The 21043-nt window shown below is 43.5% G+C and overlaps 1 protein-coding gene across 2 annotated transcripts; it reads right to left on the bottom strand.

Moving 5' to 3' along the window:
• Nucleotides 1-406: 406 nt before the first annotated feature.
• On the bottom strand, nucleotides 407-18389 carry LOC133916814 (protein DETOXIFICATION 27-like). Of its 2 annotated transcripts, none has more exons than XM_062360671.1 (8): nucleotides 17976-18389; nucleotides 5306-5847; nucleotides 4666-4752; nucleotides 4506-4562; nucleotides 1979-2217; nucleotides 1263-1381; nucleotides 1074-1160; nucleotides 407-727 (listed from the first exon to the last, which is right to left on the bottom strand). In XM_062360671.1, the coding sequence occupies exons 1-8, from the start codon at nucleotides 18267-18269 to the stop codon at nucleotides 680-682; spliced, it is 1473 nt and encodes a 490-aa protein (XP_062216655.1). In that variant the 5' UTR covers nucleotides 18270-18389; the 3' UTR covers nucleotides 407-679. The 2 variants fall into 2 exon arrangements, with proteins under 2 accessions (XP_062216655.1, XP_062216653.1); XM_062360669.1 differs by lacking the exon at nucleotides 17976-18389 and adding an exon at nucleotides 8288-8787.
• Nucleotides 18390-21043: the final 2654 nt, after the last annotated feature.

Here is a 21043-nt window from a genome sequence, read left to right as displayed (position 1 = left end):
GATTGCCTGTAGCTGTGATATGCTAGCGTACCACAATGTCCTTGACGATATGCTAGCGTCCCGGAATTGAAATTTGAGACCAGGCATGAGATCCGCCGGAGAAGTGCTTGTGGTCAAAGAGAACGCCTTGAAGAATGTGCTTCGTCAAAAACAACGTTCATAATCGTCATCGCGCGAAAAAGTCGACTCGTTGGCGACATTGTCACAAGGGGACGACCCCATCGCATTTTTGCCACCAGAGGTATCTGAATATCACCAGAGGCATTTTGTCCCCATGCGAATGGAATAACGAAATGCAGGCTTTTAAACATGCAAGCCGCAAGCCAAAAGGAAAAGACGCACGCTTCATTTCATCCGTTCATATTATGCCAAAATCCATATTTCGTTCCGCACCCTGCACTCGCCATGCATGAATCACATTGCTTTATCACGAGAAGAAATACACTCTGGTAACCATAAGACGAAACTGACAAAATTGCATGGTGCAAAAATTTCAAGCCAACAGAGCCAAGCCACCGTCTTCAAGCCGTCCTGTCACTTCGTTAATTTGCATCTTGTTCTTCCGGCCAAACGGCAAAAAATGGGGATAAGCCACACGCAGCGAGTAGAAACACGCGCAAACCAACACACGGTCCCGAACAAATACAACTGCAGATCCTATGTACACCAGATCCTGCCATCACCGAACTTCCGACAGCTTGTCCATGCGCGTGCTCGCGATCATTGCCTGCCAAATGACACCACGTCCAAATAATTATATAGTGCTCAAACAACAAGCAGAAAAAAACACCCGACTTATTTAGGTTACGCTGGTTCTATACACACGCTTTGCAATAGTAATACGGGAGCGCACGCTACCAGCGAGTGGCAGCACACGGGAAGTGGACCCATGCGGGAGTGCAGGAGCGTGCGCGACAGTGAGCCCACGCGGTGAGCGGAGCGAAACGCAGGGGCGAGCGAGATTTTCAGGTGTGAAACCGTCGGATAAGCAGAACAGAAATCCCTTTTTAAGTAGTAATGGAACGGTTTGCCAGAAATATGTTGGTGTATGAACGAAAAGCTTGTCGGCTCACCTCCTTTTCCCAGTCACAACGAACTGTTATGATGACCAGAATCAGCGTCTGCACGGCGGTCCCGCCGATCATGCCCGCCCAGATTCCCTGCAAAAGTTTCGTACAAAGAATGTTAGGCGGCAAAGAAGTTGACCAGCAATGGTCAGATGTTCAAGCAACAAAATGTGAACAGCACAGCTCAATACGTACCAGGACGCCAAGGTTGAAGAGCCATCCGAGAAGGATGCCCATGGGTATGCCAATGAGGTAGTAGCAGCCGATGTTGACGTAGGCAACCATGGATTGCCAACCGGACCCAACTGCCACACCTGAATGAAAGAAGACGAATGGTTATGCTGCATCCCTTTTTTTAAAACAGAGCACGATAAAAGAAGACTAAAAATTTTTAATTCACCAATTTTTGACATCTCAATATTTATTTATGAATTTATTAATATTTAACACATTCATTTAATTATAGAAAAAACAGTGGTACTTTCATGCATGCACATAATTTTACATGTAGATGACAGTAATACGAATATAACTAATTTTGTTTCATATTTTTTGAGTTTTAGGTACTTTTCTATGCATTTTAGATGATTTCAGCCGATTTATCAATATAACTATTATTACTTTTGCTATTTTCTAGAATTTCATAAAGAATTATGTATATGTGCACATGTATGTGCATATATATACAGATACATATAGATATAGATAAGTATATATACATATACATATATATATATCCATATATACGTACACCAACATACATGGTCACATGAACAGTAGTTACATACTTGGTCGCTTCAAATCTTGTCTTTTAATATACTCCGATGGGCCTTTTGGGCTTGTTTTGTGTTGGAGGCCGATGGAGGCATTTGGGCTACGAAAGAGTAAAGAGCGCTGAGTAGTCGGGTTACCTGAGAGGACGGGCTGGATGCTGTTGAGGAGGATGGTGAAGGCCAACAGGACAGAGAGATTGTCGACGGCGTCCAGCACGACGGAGCTGGAGGTGAAGATGAGCGCGAACTTGTCGTGGAGGCCCATGATCAACACCCAGAAGAAGAGCCCGATCACCAGCGAGGTCGCCGATGAGACGATCGTCGCGAACCTTGCGCCTTTTCCATTGCCGGCGCCGAGCTCGTTGGCCACACGCACTCTGCAAGAATCGAAAACGTATCCCAAAGTTAGCATTTTTTTCCTGCTGTGGTACTGAGCAGCAGCGGTAGTAATTGGAAAGGTTCTCATGGTAAATTACTGTTAATGCAGTGTAATGTTAACTATTAAGGAAACCCAGATAGGAACCAGCACTCTTGTTTCCTCCAATTACATGGTATTCTTCACGCAAAAGCTGGCTATTCACTCCAAGAGGCGAAGTGCACCAACTTGATGAGTGCACAATCCTCCAGCATCAACATGATCACACGAGTACATGATCCATGAACAACGCTACTAAACACTAGGGCTGGGTTGAGCCAGCAAAGAAAACAATCTATCTATTTCCCCTAAAAGAGCATGACACCAAACTGCCAAGTTTTTTTTTATTGAGAGGAACCAAATTAAACTGCCAAGTGGTATTCAACTACCGTACTCGATAAAATCTACAGTAGACACACATGGGCTGGGCCCAGCCAACTCCCCAGACTACATGAAGCTTCAGTATAGCCAGTCTTGGCCCACTAGTGTGTCAGAGTATCAGACTATCACTGTACCGGTCCTGGTCCTAGACAGCAATCGAGCCTGACCTACCACTAATCGAGCTTAAGCTTTGTAGGCAAGTACTAACACTAGGCCATCTCCAATGCAAGGTGTTTGAGAAAGTGCTTGACAGAAAAACCGGTTTTTTTTTGCCACCTAGGATAAGATGGGTGCTTATTCCTTGGCTTTTTCTTGGCCTCGTGGCTTGGTAAAGCATCGATGCTCCGTGATGGTCTGGTGAGTGCTCGAAACGATTTAAGCACCTGCACAAGTGGTGTTTGCACTAAAAGAGAAGATTTTTATGTAGATAATTACTGATCTGTCAATATTCTCTTTCCATAAACACCTTTGATATAGATGCTTGCATTGGAGATGCCCTAATCGAGCCTGCCCTGCCACTTGACAAAACAGGCCCTGAAAACATAATTGTGGCCTACGCGTGGCCCCACCGAGAACAACAGCTTCAAGGTCTACGGGTGAATTATTGGAAAAAATATTATATGCAACAGATGCCTCTTTATACAAATGTCTCTTTCTGCAGCACTGTCTTAATAATTACTACATATTTCTAATGAGGATTTCAAAGTGGTGTATCTTATCTAAATAGATAATTATCATACATGTCCACTTAGTATATATAATTAGCGTTAAATCAATTTCATCCACCATTTTAAAATTAATATTAAGGACAGATGACAAATATCCAGACGAGGTTGTATACGCATCCTTCTGCAACACTCTGCCTAAACCGTCCGCAACCTTTGCCATAGCCCATAGGCATAAAAAGAAAGACCCAAGCTGGTAGCAAGTAGGCACCTGTGCTTTTGCCAGTTGGCCCCGTCCCAGAGGACGAACCCGAACCGGCAATGGTGCCCTGCCCTGCTCAGAGGCTCAGAGCATCCACATGTTTTCTCTGGAGAGGTCCAGTGTTTGGTCCCCAAAAAGACTCATCATTCACCTCGTCGTGTAAGCTTCACGCATCACGCTCTACCACAGTACCACACGTTGCCGATGTGTCGGTTGCACAGCACGAGCATATTCTCGAGCAGCGGACGTGGTGCGATGCGAGCCTGCGAGGGAGGCAGCACGAACATATTCTCGAACCGGCATGGTGGCCCATGGCACGTTTTGCAACGCGAAATGCACATGTTTTTACACTGTGCACGCCTCTGCACTGTGCAACCCGTGTCGCGTGATTAGTCAAGCTCGGGTCTCAGGGAAACTAGGACTACCCTACCAACTTTACTATAACTCGCTATACCGGTGCCTTTGATAGTTATTTTTTGATGTAAGATTAAATCTTACCCTCTTTCCCGTTACACATCCGTTAGAGATGTTTCGGCTCACTTATACCCGTACCAATTAAACGTATAGCTTTAACCGAAGTCACGATAAAAATTATGGATCAACTCAGTCTAAAAGATTAGCTTAATAGATAAGAGACTCCTCATCTTTTAAGTTGTATTATTTCATTATAAACTTCTGATGTAAAGCTAAATCCAACATTGGGTAACACAACCGGAGCCGGGTGTCAAGAGAAGGCACTGCGTGTTTCAATGAGAGATGAAGAAAGAAAAGGCGGATGAATTGACTATAGTAGACCTGGGCCCATGCATTATGATCAATGATGTTAGCCCTGGCCCCATGCATTATGATCAATGATGTAGGAGACGGTTGGTTAATAGTTGATGGTACTATATCTAGAGCTCGTTGCTTATGTATAAAACGAAATGTAGAAGAGTGTGGTACCCGGTGCCCGCGAAGAATGCCAGTGGAATCATCATCTCCCATCCGTTAATCGTCATGCTGCAGAGAAGAAAAACAATGCATTGTCGATCACCAATTTCAAATTACTCTTAGTAGATGAGTACTTTAGGTTGGGGTGCCGGAAACTAAACAGGATAATTACCAGATGGACAGCGCGTCCACTGCAATAGCCGCGTTCTTGAGGTTTCCGGTGAGCATGATGAGGATTCTGTAGTACCAGTTCTCCAAACTGTACGCATTAAAAAAGTCACTCAGTTGAGGCGTTATTGACCACACAGCTTCAACTCACGCTTTCAGTAGTAGCTGGGGAACGAAAATAAATTTTATATGATCTTATTTAAAATAGACTCTTGTGAGATTTTATACATATTATATATCTCGTGATCTAATATTTTAATTAAAAAGAAGAGAGAAAAAACAGACATGTGTTATAAAAAAAGAGTTTTTCATATAGTACATGTGTCATAAAAACAAGCAGTCTGCACCAAACACATCACATGCAGGCATGCATCGAGCATGCCGCTACGTGTATCAAGATCTCCATATGAGCAAATCAACAATTGTAGAGGTCAAAGATTGCAGTTCAATATAATATGGTCGCTTATAAAAAAAATGTACTTTAACCTATGATGAAAAAGGGAAGTACAGAGTATTAGTATTCATTATTTTTCCTTCCATAAAAAATGTATAATTCATGATGCGGTAGTAGTATAGATGTGTGGTTTCAGACGTCTCCACCTCAGCAGCAGTAAAATAAATGGAGAATGGACTCATGTACGTACCATAGCATAACACCAGACGCCGAGGACAGCTTGACGAACTCCCACATACCGGCGAACGCCTCGACGGAGAATCCGTGCCACGTCTCCGGGCACCCGCCGCAGGAGACGTAGGCGAAGAGCATCGCCGTGGTCGCCCACCACGAGAAGTTGAGCGTGAGCGCGATACCGACGAGCCCGAACTGGAACCTAGTGATGAAGAGCCAGCTGGCAAAGATGTGGATGCATAGCGCCACGCCGGAGGCGGCGGCGTTGACGAAGTTCTTCATCTGGCACTGCAGGAACCGCTGCAGCGGGAAGAGGAAGGCGAAGGAGAAGTGCAGCGGGATGAACCAGACGGACACCTTCCCCGCCATCGCCGACAGCGCCGGCGACTGCCCCGTCAGCAGCAGCACGTCCTCCGCGAAGAAGTACATGGGCAGCAGCAGCACCGCGCACATGAAGAGCACGATCCACGACCGCTGCATGTACACCCCCATCATGTGGAACTTCTTGGCGCCGAACGCCTGCCCGCACAGCGTCTCCAGCGCGCTCGCCATGCCAAGCTGCATGAGCCATATCGCACCAAGAATGCAGCGGGCAGTCAGATACATCAGCCACATCTCTTTCCGAAGAAAAACACATTAATCTCACAGATTTGAGCAGCAGTAATATTTCATGACGAGTGGCACGTCCAATAAGTTAACTCATAATTTTTTGTATCAATTACAAAAACGTAATCAACTTAGATTTTTTTAGCTGCTCATAGATGAAGAACTGCAGATGCATGCGTACGCAGTTGATGCGAACGTCGGCGGGTGGATGAACAGTTTTTCCATATATTGGACGGAAGTTATACTCCATATATTTTCCACATGCACTACAGATCAAGAATTACCAAAGTGGTTGTCGTAAAGATATATTTATCTACTGTAAGAATATGTAACTTTCCATCGAAATTAAATTGACCAACGAACTTGTACAGTGGTTATCCGTGGGTTGACATTGACAAGTACCCCACGGATTAGTCAGCGTGAGTTATATATTTAGCCGAGAATCTTAGAGTTGGCGTTTAGCAAATTTTATGATCAATAGAAAGTGCAACCTGGGTAAATAGTTCACAACTCCTGTGATGCCCGAGTCCTGTCACGTCAAATTGAAGTCGTGATATACATGGGGAATGCATGCTGCTGGCCATCTGACCATTTGTGCATAAGAGATCCAAATTGAAGTCATAGGCCTTTCGATCTTTCCTTTCTACCCCAGCTCTTTCCCAGTACGCTAGCTGTATGTAACGATACAAGCTAAACCATATCGCAGTGGAAGAAGTCAGTATGAACTTGCCCACTCATCCTTCGGTTTGGCATCGTGTCCATTTGCATTCATGATTGTACTTTTTCTTGCGAAGGGAAGGGTTTATATTAATTTGAAGTAATAGTACATTTCCAAATCCCAGGAAACACCTCTGCTCCAACCGATCTCTACCGCTCTAAACAAGCCGTGACCAGAAAGCGAACCTCTCACGCTGAGATCATTGACCAACTTTAAACATTGGAAAATATTGCAACATCCAGTACTCCGAAACTATTGCCGAAGTACATCTAAGCTACTAGACACGAATCAGCTACTGCATTACCGACTCAAACACATGGAAATCGGAACTTCCACGACCAGCTGCAAAGAAGCATGCAGTCTGGAGCTACAATCCACCGAATGGATGGCACCCAATCCCTCTGCAGAACACATGTGCATACTGCTTCTATACACGTACTCATACACAAATGTATACGCATTGCAGACCCAAACGCAAACGTACCTTCTATAGCTGCTTCAGTGAATATCACCGACGAAGGCGACATCAACGGAGACAACATTTAACAGCAAAAGTCGGACTTCTAGCCGCAGGCCCGATGAGAGATCCAATGTCAATGCGACGTAGAGAGCTGACACCGGAATGGTGGAGACTGAAACCAGACCGGAGATAGCACCAACGACGCAACAGACACCGAGACCAATGACGGAGACCAACGCGAGAGACCACAAAAACCAAGGCGACACCTCATGGCACTCGGACAACAGCTCCGCGCCTCCGCAAACTTCCTGCGATGGCGCGACGCACTGGTCCAAGCCGCTCGTCCTGGCAGCAGCCTCAACGAGGATGAAGAAAGAGAGCACGCGATCAGAGCCGTATCCGACGCTGACAGGGAAGGTGACAAGGAGGCCAGCACCTCCTCCTCCTGCACAGACAACAGCCTACCACCCGCGAGCACTTCCATCGCCGCTCCCTCTCATCACGGATCCCAAAACTTCTAAAACCTACAGAACTAACTATAGAGTAGTAGATCTATACTACGAGGATCCCTACACCCAAAACATGCAGCTGACAAGCTGGAGATGGCCGGGGAGGGACTGGATCCTATTGGAATCGGTGGCCTCACCTTTTTCGCCTCTATCTACTGTGCTGTTGTCCAGTGAGTCGCTGCATTGCCTTGATAAACAGTCACGTTTTTGCTGTGAGTATTAGCTGTTATGTTCTTTCGTTGACGATCATGTGTGAGATAGCGACAGCTGGACAAAGACGAGGTTAGCTAGGATACGTACATGCACGCGCCATGTAAAGTCAAGTGGTCGAGGCAAGATACTAGATACTGTATAGTTTAGCTCCATCTGGCTGCTACATACCAAGCCGCAATGCTCCCACCTCAGGGAAGCCTCTCTTTCTCAGGATCGCAACTAATGTAGTCCAAAATCGCATCACATTTTCTTTTGGAAATAGTAGTTAATGTTCTAGTATATTCGAGTAGGAAAAGAAATCTACACCGCATTTTCTTGAACGGGGGAAAAGCTGAACCGTATTCCTTGGGGAGGCCGGCCCCCAAAGATAGCACGAGCGCAACCGAACCAACGGAGCTTGGATCGATCGATCGATCGAAACGAAGGAGGCGATCGATGAGAGATGAATGAGGAGAGACAGCTAGCAGGGGCGGATCGTCGCCGAGTACGTACCATGAGGCCGAAGTTCAAGCCGACCACGACGGTATTGGCGATGGAGATGGCGGCGAGCTCGAGGTCGCCGAGGTGGCCGGCGAAGGCCTGCGTGATGACGTTCATGCCGTAGGTGACGACGCGGCTGAACATGGCCGGCGCTACGATCACCCACAGCTTCTTCGACTCCTCCCATACCCTCCGCCCGAGCTTACAACAAGAATCGCCCTCGCCGGCCACCACTTGCCACTCCTCCTTCACGCCGCCATGCACCAGCGCCACGCGGCACTCCCCCTCGTCCCCTCGCGACGCACTCCGATCCGTGGCCATCCTATCAACAATCAAAGCTTCTCTCCCCTCTGCCTCTCCCTCTGCAAAAGTTTTCCGAAGGACTCTTGTCCCTCTATCTTTCTCTCCGAATGTGAGCGTGAGAGACCGAGGGTGGAAGGCCGGCGGCCGGCTTTTAAAAGGCGCCCGTTGGGAGTTGCTGGCTGTGTTGGCGAGTCCAGCTAGCGCGAGCGAGGAAGGAAGAAAGCCAGAAAGGCGGAAACGTGCGTGTACCATTTAAAAAGAGTCACTCGCTAGCTGCCTGGTTTGGGTTTCGGCTCGTGGTTGTTCCCGTGTTCCCGGGGACGCGCCCACCCGCCTACTCGCGCGGCGCCCATGCATCCATTTGCCACTTGACCGTTCTCACCTCCTGAACACAACCCGGCAGGCGGGCCTAGCCGCGTACAGATCGGTCGGCACCCCCCACCAAGCCTGATCCCCGACGCGTCATCCTTCACGTCCCATGAGAGGGTGCGTGTGTACCACTGCCTTCCGACATGCACGTCGTCGTCGCAGCTAGCTACTTGTCACCTGCATCGCTCCGCGCATGCGATCCCGGCACACACAGATCTCTCAGTAAAAAGCCACTCCGTCGCTGTCTACATCGAGTCGTCGACGTCCGTACGTACGTGCTCCATCACTTTGAAAGTCCTTTTGGAAGCAATTTGCATAACGCACAGAGGCAGCAGTGGGGACCAATGCTTGCAGCGGCAGAAGATTGGAGCTGTGTGATTACCATATAAAAATATCCTCGTGGAACACTCGATGGAGGACTGTAACGTGCCCGTTAGTTAAGGACGAATCGTACCGGATCAAAGCAGTTTGGGAAAAAAAAAATCTGAATAAGGTCACCTACTGTATCTCAGGAGACAGATCACATGCGTCATGCGATGCGAATGGCAAACTAAAATATTTGACTAAAAATTTGTCTCAACCATGTAGCCGATGAACATTCATAAAATGGGTAAAGTAGATTATAAGAATACTTATACTATAAAGTAGAGATACTTGCTAGTCTTAAAATATATATTGAAAAGAAGTTTTTATATGCATTGAGGTCAGTAGGTATCCTACTTTATACAAGTATTCACATAATCTATTTTATCAATCGTCGACAGCTGATAGCGTTCATGAGGATACGAAAAGATCAGTCTTCATCAACTAATAGCGTGTTTGGTTGCCTACAGATGGGACCGGACACGCATTTGGATGCTTTGGAGCACACGCGAGCCTGTCTCGAATGATGCAAAATCACTGTTGCAACATGTCTCCTGAGACATGCTTTGACAGTGCTGATATTAATATATAATTAGTGAATATTAACTAGTATATGTTAAATTGAATTAAAGCTTAATATGATAAATTAAGTATTATAGAGTGTATTTATGTAAAATAAATATCATGTTAATACTTATTTTTTTATTTCAATCTTATACAACATAGATTTATATGAACAATCAAACACAATCTCTTTTTAAATAGACTAAGCATATGCAGCCAAACACTGCAGTCACACAACCTGTCTCAAATGAACCTGGCTCACTAGATACGAGCATGGCTAAGCCATGCAGCAACCAAATGGACCCTAAGTGTATCAAGTCTCCGGTAATTAGCTACTCTCATGATGGATTGTACACAACGACTTCGGACTCGATATTTACGTGAAACCTGACGACTTAGTGGAGGTTCCTCAATCTCCGATGACGATTTTTGATCAACAAGCCTTATGGTTTGCTAGTCAAGATGATTACTCACGTAATCATATGGCTAGTGAGTTGAAAAAAAGACATGAACATGATTGTCACCTCAACTTCTGGTTGCTCTCGCTACCAAGTAATTGTCAATATAGAGAAAAAGATTTTGGAGGACGAATCTCGCTTCTGGTAATGCTTTCATAGATGAAGAAGAAATGGAGCATTACGAGGTCAATGTCATCCTTCAAAGAACTGAGCAAACGCTAGCCTTGAGAAAGAAACTACCACTATATAAAAAAAGTCATTGGTGATGAATGATCATTATTATTAATGATGGGTCTCATACCCATCACTCTTACCGTGTCATTAATGATAGGTTATTAGTGACTCGTCATAATCATGATTCATTATTAATATTCAGTCATTAATGATGAGTCGTAACAGTGATCTGTCACTATTGACTAAACATTAGTTACGGATCGTAATTTTGACTCGTCACTAATAATTGATGAACATATTCGTATTTTTTTAATATAAAAAAATTAAAAGATATTTTTTTTTCCACCTGAGCCATCCCAACATAAGTCCATCGCATATGCCGCATAAGCCACACTATTCTAGTGCTGCTAAGGTGAAAAAATAAGAAAAAAAATAAAATAAAAATAAAAATATTTGTGAATAGCTGAAGATCAGATTTGCCTGACTGAGCATTTAAATGGAGAGCCAAAATAACATGTTTTATTTCAACAGGGAACACTTGTTGAATAGATGAAGACTAGTATGTTATAAAACATTGTATGATTACATTTCCATGTATTTTTGTTGATGGCAAATACCACAAGCAGAGTTTTTACCAAAGTTCTACACTGATGAATATTGTCATTAGTGATATGTCATAACTTTGATATGTCATTCATGATTGGCCTAGGATGACCCGTTATTGATGAATTGGTCACTAATGATTGACTTAGGATGACACGTCATTGATGAGTTGATCATCAGTAACAGGTCATAACTTGACCCGTCACTAATGACTGGTCTAGGATAATCCGTCACTAATGATTGGCTTAGGACGACCATCGCTAATGACCTGATCATTAGTGACGGACTATAACTTAATCGTCACTAATGATTACTCTAGAACGACCTGATCATTAGTAACGGATCACAACTTGATCTGTCACTATTATTATTAATGATGGATCTATATTTAGATCTAATTAGAAGGTATATTAGTGATACATTTCTATTAAACTCATCACTAATAAAATATTAATGATCGCTTACTGAACAATAGTGGTTAACATGGTGTCTACTTTACTTTATTACGTAGGGTACCGCCACAAAAAGTGACGATGCTGCTCTGCAAAGGATTTCGAATCCGTCAACACTCCCATCTCTGGTTCACAGTCGCGATGGAGATCTATGTGGCAGGAACGAGATATCGTCGCCTCACCGCCTGATATTCGATTCGATAGGTGGAAAGGGCAACGGGAAATAATTTGCTTCTGGTAAGGCTCAGGATCTGCAGAGTGCGAAAACCTTACTTTCCAATCCGCCTAAGAGAGTATCAGATACCCTAGAAAGGGTGTAGTGGTTGGAAGACGTCGCTGGGATTGTTGCTGACGTGCAGAAGCGAGCAGAAGCCTTAGCCTCAACAAGATCTACTACTGGTACGAGTAGCACGTGAAGATATAGTCTGTATTTAGTTTCCCTAGTCGGTAACAAGAGGCTAGACCAACGTATAACAAGAGGGCACACGTTCGTAGCCAGCAGACACGTTATTCAACACTGCAGCTCCTTAAAAAGATCCTCATGGAACACCAGATCAAAGTAGTTTGGAAAAAAAAAATCTGAATCGGGTCACCAACTGTATATCAGGACACAGATAAAATACTTTTTTGACTAAAAAATTGTCTCAACCATGCAATGAGCCAGTAATACGTGCTCCAGTTGTCGTTCATGTGGAAAGCAGGCATCCATCCAAGCCATAGTGAAAAAAGTCCATCGTCACTTAATGACGTTGTGTCTTTGATGTGATTAATCTAAACTAGCTTAACAGGGCCGCGATTAAATGGCTACTTTTAAAAACAAAGTTTTATTCGCTATATCACTCCAATTTTTTTGCCGGGTGCTATACAACACCCGTTTCTAAAGTTATGAAGGGGATTCTTAAAAACTATCTGAAACAATGGTAGACTATTACATGCTCCATTTCTTGCTCATGTGGAAAGCAAGCACCCATCCAAGTCATAGTCAAAAAGAATAATGAGGGTCCTCTCACGCGTCTAGCGATCAGGGAGAAAGAACTCCCTCAGCCCACTCGGGTTTGAAGTATCACATTCAACTTAATGAAACACGAGATGACGTCTTCCCTTCCTTGTTTTATTTTTTTCCAGCAATTGTGAGAATTTTAGAATATTCTCATTTCCCTCATATATTCCTTAACTATGAGTAATAAACAGTTATCATATCCGAATACACTATAATTTTCTATAATTATCATGGCATATTTCTGCCTCCATAAAGAAGATCCTTTGATAAAACAAAATTACTCATAGGTAACTAAGACATTCTGTAACCGAATTTTTTTTATCTCTAATAATATAAAGTAGGACTCCAAAGGACGTACGGCACCTCCATATGTACAGAGACAAGGACCACTAGGAGAACAAATAAAAAAATAACACAAGTCTACACAAGCCAATAGAAATCGAAGAACTCTTTCAAACCTTTTGAAAAACCAACTAACACTTGAAGGCGAGCAAGGAATTCGTCGACTAGGCCTAGATCCATCTAGGCTAGCCATTTACCTCCTTATAACAAGCTCAGATTAATAAAAGACAAACATAAAGTAGGATTATTATTCTCAAGGGGACTCGAACATATAAAAATCCCTGTGTTTTCTCCTATAGTTCATTTACTTAAAGCATCATATATTTGTTCAACAAGTTCGTTAGATTGATGGTTCATAAATCGTCGACAGATGGCATCGTCTGTAGGGATTTATACACGTAAGTAACACACATGCATATACTAGCACACATGCGCACACATACACAAAGAAAACCCTAGTAACCGTTTACCAACTAGTTAACATGTAAAACCGCATCAAAGTAGTTATAATGATTTGATTAGGCTTTATCTTTAGGTTCATGTAATAAGTAGAATAATAACAACATGTAGTCATCATAATTCAGATTCACCTAGTAGTATATTGCTGGAATGTCCATCACATAATGAACCCGCGTAGCTTTTTTCGTAGCTAGTTAACTAATAGAATCACATCAAGATAGTTATAATAAGTTGATCAAGTTTTCTCTCAGGTTCATAAAATAGTAAAGAATAATAACTTGATCTGGTATTCGCCAGATAATCACACTTAGTCTTCATACTTCAGGTTCGCATAGTAGTAGATAACAAAAGAGTCCAACACTCTAGAACAACTAGAACCATTTTCTTCCATGTTCTTCCTTTGCTTTGGAGTTCATTTGGTTTTTCTCTTGAGTTCGAATTTGGGTTGACTAGATTGAGCACTTATCGATATTAAGACCTTATTTGACATAGTTTCAGCTCCTAGCTCCACGTCATATCTTACATTTGCAGGCTAAAATAAAGTGATTTAAGTCTCTATTTTTAGAGTGAAATAGAAATAAAATGTCTCACCTAAACACCCTCGATGTACCTAACGCTTTAGCTCCACAAATTTTTGAAGCTAGGAATACACAACTCTAAGAATTCTTGGATGTAGAGCTTTGTCAAACATGCCCTAAACTGTGTAGGTTAGAGTGCAAGGGTACAAGCAAAAATATGAGAAAGAAACTAAAGGGCAGGACCTGTTCGAGAGGACCCAGGGGATTTAGATAACAAGGAATGACTGAAAGATGACTTTCATAAAGTCATGTCCTAACTCATCGATCATGTTGAAATTGTGTTTTATATAACTAAAACATCAATAAAAACTTGATTACTTTGCTTCCCTACAATATTCATTAATTTAAACCATTATGATAGTTATGATCTATTTTTATTAAGTCACGACTAGTCCATAAAATACCTTATGCCATGACTAAACTTAGGACATTCCATCATTTTCTATAATAATGACGGACAATACACTGATGTTGATTATACTAGTATCCTTAGGATGATTACTTCATCTATTTATAAATGTGTTATCAATTAATCTTGAGATATGCTTTTACAAAATATGTGTATGGTGATTGGTGGTGAGTGTGTGTGAGTAAAATGGTTGGGTCAATGTTTATGGAACCTATGTGATGAAAACCCAATTTTGGTGGGGGGTGAGTAAGGTGTCCCACAGAGATGGGGCTACCTTAGGACAAGTTCGTCTTTGTAGTATTCCTTTTGGAAGACATTTTGCCCTAGCTGTATAATGACCGGCTCATGTGACATCCTACCTAGCGATCATCATACAACCATATGCCATGTATGGGCAGGGCTTGACCTCACACCCCATTAGTTGAACCCGATATCCACTTGGAGACTAATAGTGACAACAAGAGCCAGGAAAAGAATCAGGTGATCTAAGTGAAGTCTCGTGATCTAGCTGGAGACTCTAAGTAAGCAATGTTTATCATAAGCTCCTGGTGATGTGTCTTGTGGGTGGATATTGTTGCAATACTCGATGGGTACAGGACCTCGTTATGACTGCTCCACCACTCGCGATGGTTGGATGTGAAGCATATCATGTGGGTAAAGATGTAAAGTGCACAACATCTATAGAGTGTAAACCAAACTGGATAGTCATGTCCATGATTAAGGACGTCACTATGGTTTGATCTAAACTGATTACCTTTATGGTGCGAATACCCCTTGATACGTAAGTGGGCTACATGCTCGTGTGGTGGGCTAAGTGCCCATGTTCCCATGTTTTTTATATACATCGGCGTGGAGCCGTTGAACCGGTACCTATTGACCAAATTCAAACATGGGAACTAGCTGGATGGATTGTATCTTCCTAAAGCTAACAACCATAATTAATGACTAAACATGACTCTTTTTCCCTTGTTTTAAACTGCAGGTTACATCATATTTCACTGTATTTAAAATTGGCTTTCTGCTTAAAACTAAAGCCCTATGGCCTTGTCCTTGATTGTACCCTAAGCATCTATCAAATCTTTTAAGTAGTGTTAGGACTTGCTGAGCATCTTCCACCACAAATTTGCTAGTTGAATTCAAATGAATAAGACGGAGCTTGAGTATGTTAATGAAGCATAAAAGATTCAGGCTACATCTACACCCAAGCTGTTCGTGGCATTGAGCTTATCGAGTTTTCCATTGTCGAGTTATCCTTCAATTGAATGGTCAACCGTGGATTTAAAGAATCATAAGCCACAAGATCGGTGTATGGCTTTAATCATGTGTTTTATTCGAAGTATGACTATTTTTTAATTTTAATTTTTTTTTTTACAATCGGGCCTCCTTTACCCAACCTTCATTGGAGGCTTCTAGGGGGCGTGCGAAGTGAGGGGATCAAACCCCCTTACCTAGCCTTCATTCGAAGTATGACTATGATATTATTATATTGTAATATGTTCATATCAGTTACTGATCTAAAAATTAACATAGGAGGCACATGGGAATATGGAAATAGGGTATGACAATAAACGAGGTATTAATGAAAAAACGAAGGATGTCTCCCTTCCGTGTTTTAATTTTTTCCAGCAATTGTGAGAAATTTTAGAATTTTCTCCTTTTCCACTATATTTCTTATTGAAGGATTACTACAGCAAAAGCTGTGCAAAACAAGCACTTATAGTGCTCTCTTAAAAGGGGAAACTAGTTGTGGTGCATGGTATATCTTTCCTCAAAATTTGGATTCCAGTTGGCAGCTGAGGACATCTGTTCATTCCTTTGCTGATCCCGACTAAGGTTTGTATGTGTGCCTTGGAGAGTATGTAGGGAAGTTGAATAGAGGCACCATAAGACTATGTCCAAAGGATTCTCGTTGTGGGCGAAAATTTCATCGTGAAGGGATTTTCGTTCCCGTCAGCGTTTTAACAGTATTCATTCACGATTCCTGTCACGAAGTTATTTTCAGAATCATTTCCTCCAGGACGGGATTCTCTCTCCCTTCCCTTCGAGATTCCCCTCGAAGGGAAGCTGTTGGAGATGAGAGAAAATAAAGGGAATGAGAACGGTGAAGAAAATTAGAAAGGGAATAAAATACAAAAAATATAGTTGAAGATGCTCTTAAGGGATACCTAGTGTGCTATACCTTGGCAAGCTACATAGGGTTTGCTATGCAATGACATTAACATTATCTAGTAATGCACCATGTGAAATAAGATGGTAGGATTTTACGTGGAAGGGGGTTAAGGCCTAGAATATAAAGGTTCTCTCCCTCTATTATTAAATAGATATATTATTAAAATGCGGGTGTTGAACTTCGTTCTAAAAACCTTGGCCACTTATATATAAAAAGGATTTGTATTTTGAAAATAATTTTCACTAACATACACTCGAAAGAAGTAATGGTTAAAGATGTGCGTTGAAAAGTAGGTCGTCAATTTCCAAACCAGAAGTAAAAAAGAATAGCGGAAGGATCTTCTATATGATACAGCTTGGGCATGCAGAAACCAAGACACAAGACCGGGAAAAAATGTTGTCAACAAAAGTTTTGGTGGAGATGGATGACAAGTGGGCTTAGTCAGAGCAACAGTTAAACAATGGAGATGTGATTGATATCAGCGATATAATATACAAGGAATCTGTGGCTGTATCTGCCAATATCGATTAACGATGCGGGCATAGGTAAATACAACTTTATTTTTATTTTATTTTTTGAAATAGGCCAGAGAGTTCTTCTGTCGTACTTTTAAGAAGGGGAGCCAGGCACCGCGCTCAAACACTGGTGTGCAGCATGCACACTGCACAGCTTGCCACAACTCATCCTCAGACCTCAATACAACTAAATGCCGTCGATCACAATAAAATCTCTTGGAGGGAAATATTTATTGTTCTATTTTAATTTCTTCTCTCACAGCAGCAGATGCAGAGAAATCCTACTCTTCTTCTTCCACTCCTCTCTTTTCTTGTTACTCTCCCTCATCATGACCAAAAAAAAAACATGGGAAGCAAACGAGTAGGGGGGCTGGAGCCCCCAATTCCCTGCTGATCCGCCCGTGCTCTCACGCTCTCTATCTCTCGTGTAAACTTATACTCCATATCAAGTATAAAGCCATAGACATAAAGGCCGGTCCCCCAGGCCCCAGCTAGGAAGCTAGCACGAACACAAGAACGAACCGGCAAACGAACCCGCTCCTAGCGCGTTGGTCGTTTTTGCCGGTGGGCAAATGATCAGTCGGTCGACTTCCGGTCTCGCATAGTAGTTTGCTCCTATAAATAGAATTCTTCCCAACAGCTTTGAGCTTATATGGATGTCTATCGTTTGTGGAATCTAAAGCTTCATAAATCTTTTGAGTAGACGTGTACCTATATATTATAGATTTAGTGTGTGCTTTAGAATATATGAGTGTGTTGGTGTAAGATATGGTATGTGTTTGGAGGTAGTTTAGATACTACAGTTTATACGCAGTGTCGAGGCTAAAACAAGAACGAACCAGCAAGCAATGAAACGGTCTATCTCTACAGGAGTTCAAAACTAACTTCAGATGAACTAAAGGAGCAACGAATCGAATGAAGGCAAGTACGTACGTACGTACCATGAGGCCGTAGTTGAAGCCAACGATGACGGTGTTGGCGAAGGAGACGGACGCGAGCTCGAGGTCGCCGAGGTGGCCGGCGAAGGCCTGCGTGATGACGTTCATGCTGTAGGTGGCGATGCGGCTGAAGATGGCCGGGCCCACGATGACCCACAGCTTCTTCGACTCTTCAGTCACACTCCTCCAGAGCTTGCTACGACCCGCCACCTGCCACTCCTCCTTCCTCACGTCGCCGTTCAGCAGCGCCACCCTGCTGCTGTCCTCCTCCCCTCTTCCGGCTCGCTGATGATCCATGGCGAAACGATTGATCAGCGCTCCCTCTCGATCTCTATGCACCTTCCGCTATTTTGGGTTCCTGTCGAGGTGCCTATTTTTTCGAGAGTGGAGTGGAGTGGACGGGCTAGCTGCCCGGCTTTTCATAAAAGAGCTAGAGGCTGATCGACGGGCAGGGGCCTGGTAGGAATCGGGTGGCGGACGTTGATTGGTGAATCCAACAAAGCTTGCAGGGCAACGAAACGTGGGGGGAGCGAGGGCATCTGCGTATTTTAGTAGCGTTTGTTTGGTTAAACAGAGTTAGATGAGATGAGATGATTTTAAATAGAATGATATTAGATGAGGTGGCATAAATAATTTGTTTGGTTAGATGTATATGATGGTACAAGAATGCATTAGTTTGGTTGTATGTAATATGACGATTTGATATAAGATTTTGTTTGTTTATTTGAATAATTTAATGCTGGATGTGCTGTATAGTAGAATAAAAATGTATATAAATAAAATATTATAAAAGAATGTTTTTTTACCATATAACATAGAACTTAAAATAATTTTAGAATTGATCCATCACATAAGAAAAATATTAGTGATTTTTTTAGATTTTTGAATTTATTTGAGGGCCTAATAATTGTTAGAAGTTATAAAAATATTTTTAAGAATTTTAGTTCCAATATGTATCTATAAAAATCTAATTAAAATAGATTACATATGGATTATAAAATACTAAACTTGTTTTAAGATTTTTAAGCAACAGAAAACCACACTTTAAAAAACAAGTACTGTTCATTTAAGACTCTATCCAACTGCATTCGACCGATTTGAGGGTATCTTTTGATTTTTGATGTAGCATTTAACGAGTGCCAGTCGATCCAGATGGGCTCCGGTACCAGCAACCAAACACACCGTTACTCACGCACTGCCTAGTGCCCACCTACCCGTCCTCGGTTCCTTGTGCTTCCTAAACCACCGTGCCCTGCTGGAAGCTTTCGTGAGGCTACGTGCTCACTCACGGACTCACGCGCGTACGTCCGGTATGGAGACCAGGCCCTGGAAACTAGCCTGTGACCGTCTCATCATCGTGATGCCGCGCCGCTACGTAGTGGAGTGGATACCTGATATTACGGTGCAGACGCAGATCTCCATAAGCGACTGCCTCGAGCTCGTTATCAACATTTTCTTTAACACTTGGCCAGCGCACCCACGTTACGCGACGTTATCTAAGTCAACGTAAACTCCACTGATTTACTAGCACATCACCACTAAGATATACTACTGCTAATTAAGCTATGGCAGTCTGCACACAGATGTTATCTAGAGATGGTAGTTATACACGTAGGTTCGGCTCTTTACGGGTTCTGCACCTAACGAGTGCAGGTTTGAGTGCAAAATTTCACCGATCGGTCTAGTGGTTGGATATCAAAATTGTAGTGGATCGAGTTTAGGTTCCTACATAGTCTCATGAATGACCTGTGGACACCCGAAGTAACAAGCCCATCTACCTCTTCAACTCTCTCGGCTAGGTTGGCTCATCTCTCTCTCTCATTTCTCTCTCACCCAGCCTCCCTCACCTCCTTGTCTCTCACCCGGCCAGGTCGGCCTCCCTCACTCTCTCGCCTCTCGCACTCTCTGAGCTCTCTCTCTGCACAGAGGCAATAGCGTGGCAGGCTTGGTGGCAGCGGCTAAGGTTTTGCGGTGGGGTGGTGGCTGAGGTGGGGAAGGGGAAAAGGGGTGCTGGCTCACCTCGATCGACGGCGGCGTGGTTTAAGTGGAGGCCACAATGTCAGTGTTGGCAACGACGGGCGTCGAAGCGGCAAATCTGGGCGTTGGAGGCTCGATCCGGTGGCGGCGACATGGATTCGGCACCGGCGGCGGCACGAGATGAACATGGCAGCATCTATCTAGCAGGGAGGTGGCAGTGGAGGTCCACGCCCGGTGTCACTGCCCCTCCACACCGTCCTCATTGTCGTTCCGTGCCAGACAGCGCCGCACCCTTCCACGCCCAGCCGCGTTGCCCCTTCGTCCTGAAGCACCGTCGCCCGTCCCCGCCGCTCAGCCGCAGCCGTCGCGTCACTCCCTCCCCGCCACTCCTCCATGCTAGGCCGCGTCGCCCCCTCCACCGTTCGCCTGCTCTCAACTTCCTCGGATGACAAGACCCGTCCCGCCGGGTTTCGAGTCCCCGTCGTGTTTGGAGGCGGGGGCTCATTTTAACCCAATTAGTACTTCAGGTGCAGGTCGGGTTTTACGTTTTGGATTTTGTGGCGGGCGGGTTTTGTGTTCCTTTTTCTTTTTTAGATGATGGTCTCATGTTTGATCTGGTAGCGATGGCTTAACCCGCACCCAACCCGACCTATTGCTATCCCTAATGTTACCCGAAGTTAGGGATAGGGTCGGGTCAGATAGGTTTTGGATAGAGCAAAAACCCATCCACTACTAAACCTGAAAAACATATCCAAACTCGCACTCGCACCCGCAATGGGTAATGTGCATAAACCTACTCTAGCGAACATGACCCTTTTAGGGTTGAAAGGATCGAATGACCTAGGAGGGGATAAATTGGACTTTAACTAAAAGCTTCTACCGGTTTATAGAACAAGTAGCAATCTTAGCCTAAATAAAAGAAAATACGAGTACACGAACAAGCTAGAACAAGACTAACAAACTAGCGAGCAAAGATAGTAAGAAAAATACGGAAATGAAAGCTTAAAGAATGTAAATACTCAAAGTAAAAGTGAAATAGTAAAGAGATGGGAAAGATGACACTAAATTTTTTTCTCGATGTATCGAGGAGTTGG

Source organism: Phragmites australis, chromosome 4, assembly GCF_958298935.1.
Source record: "Phragmites australis chromosome 4, lpPhrAust1.1, whole genome shotgun sequence".
NCBI classification, from domain to species: domain Eukaryota; kingdom Viridiplantae; phylum Streptophyta; class Magnoliopsida; order Poales; family Poaceae; genus Phragmites; species Phragmites australis.
Note: the sequence above shows the minus strand (reverse complement) of the source record. Positions and strands in the feature narration are given on the sequence as shown.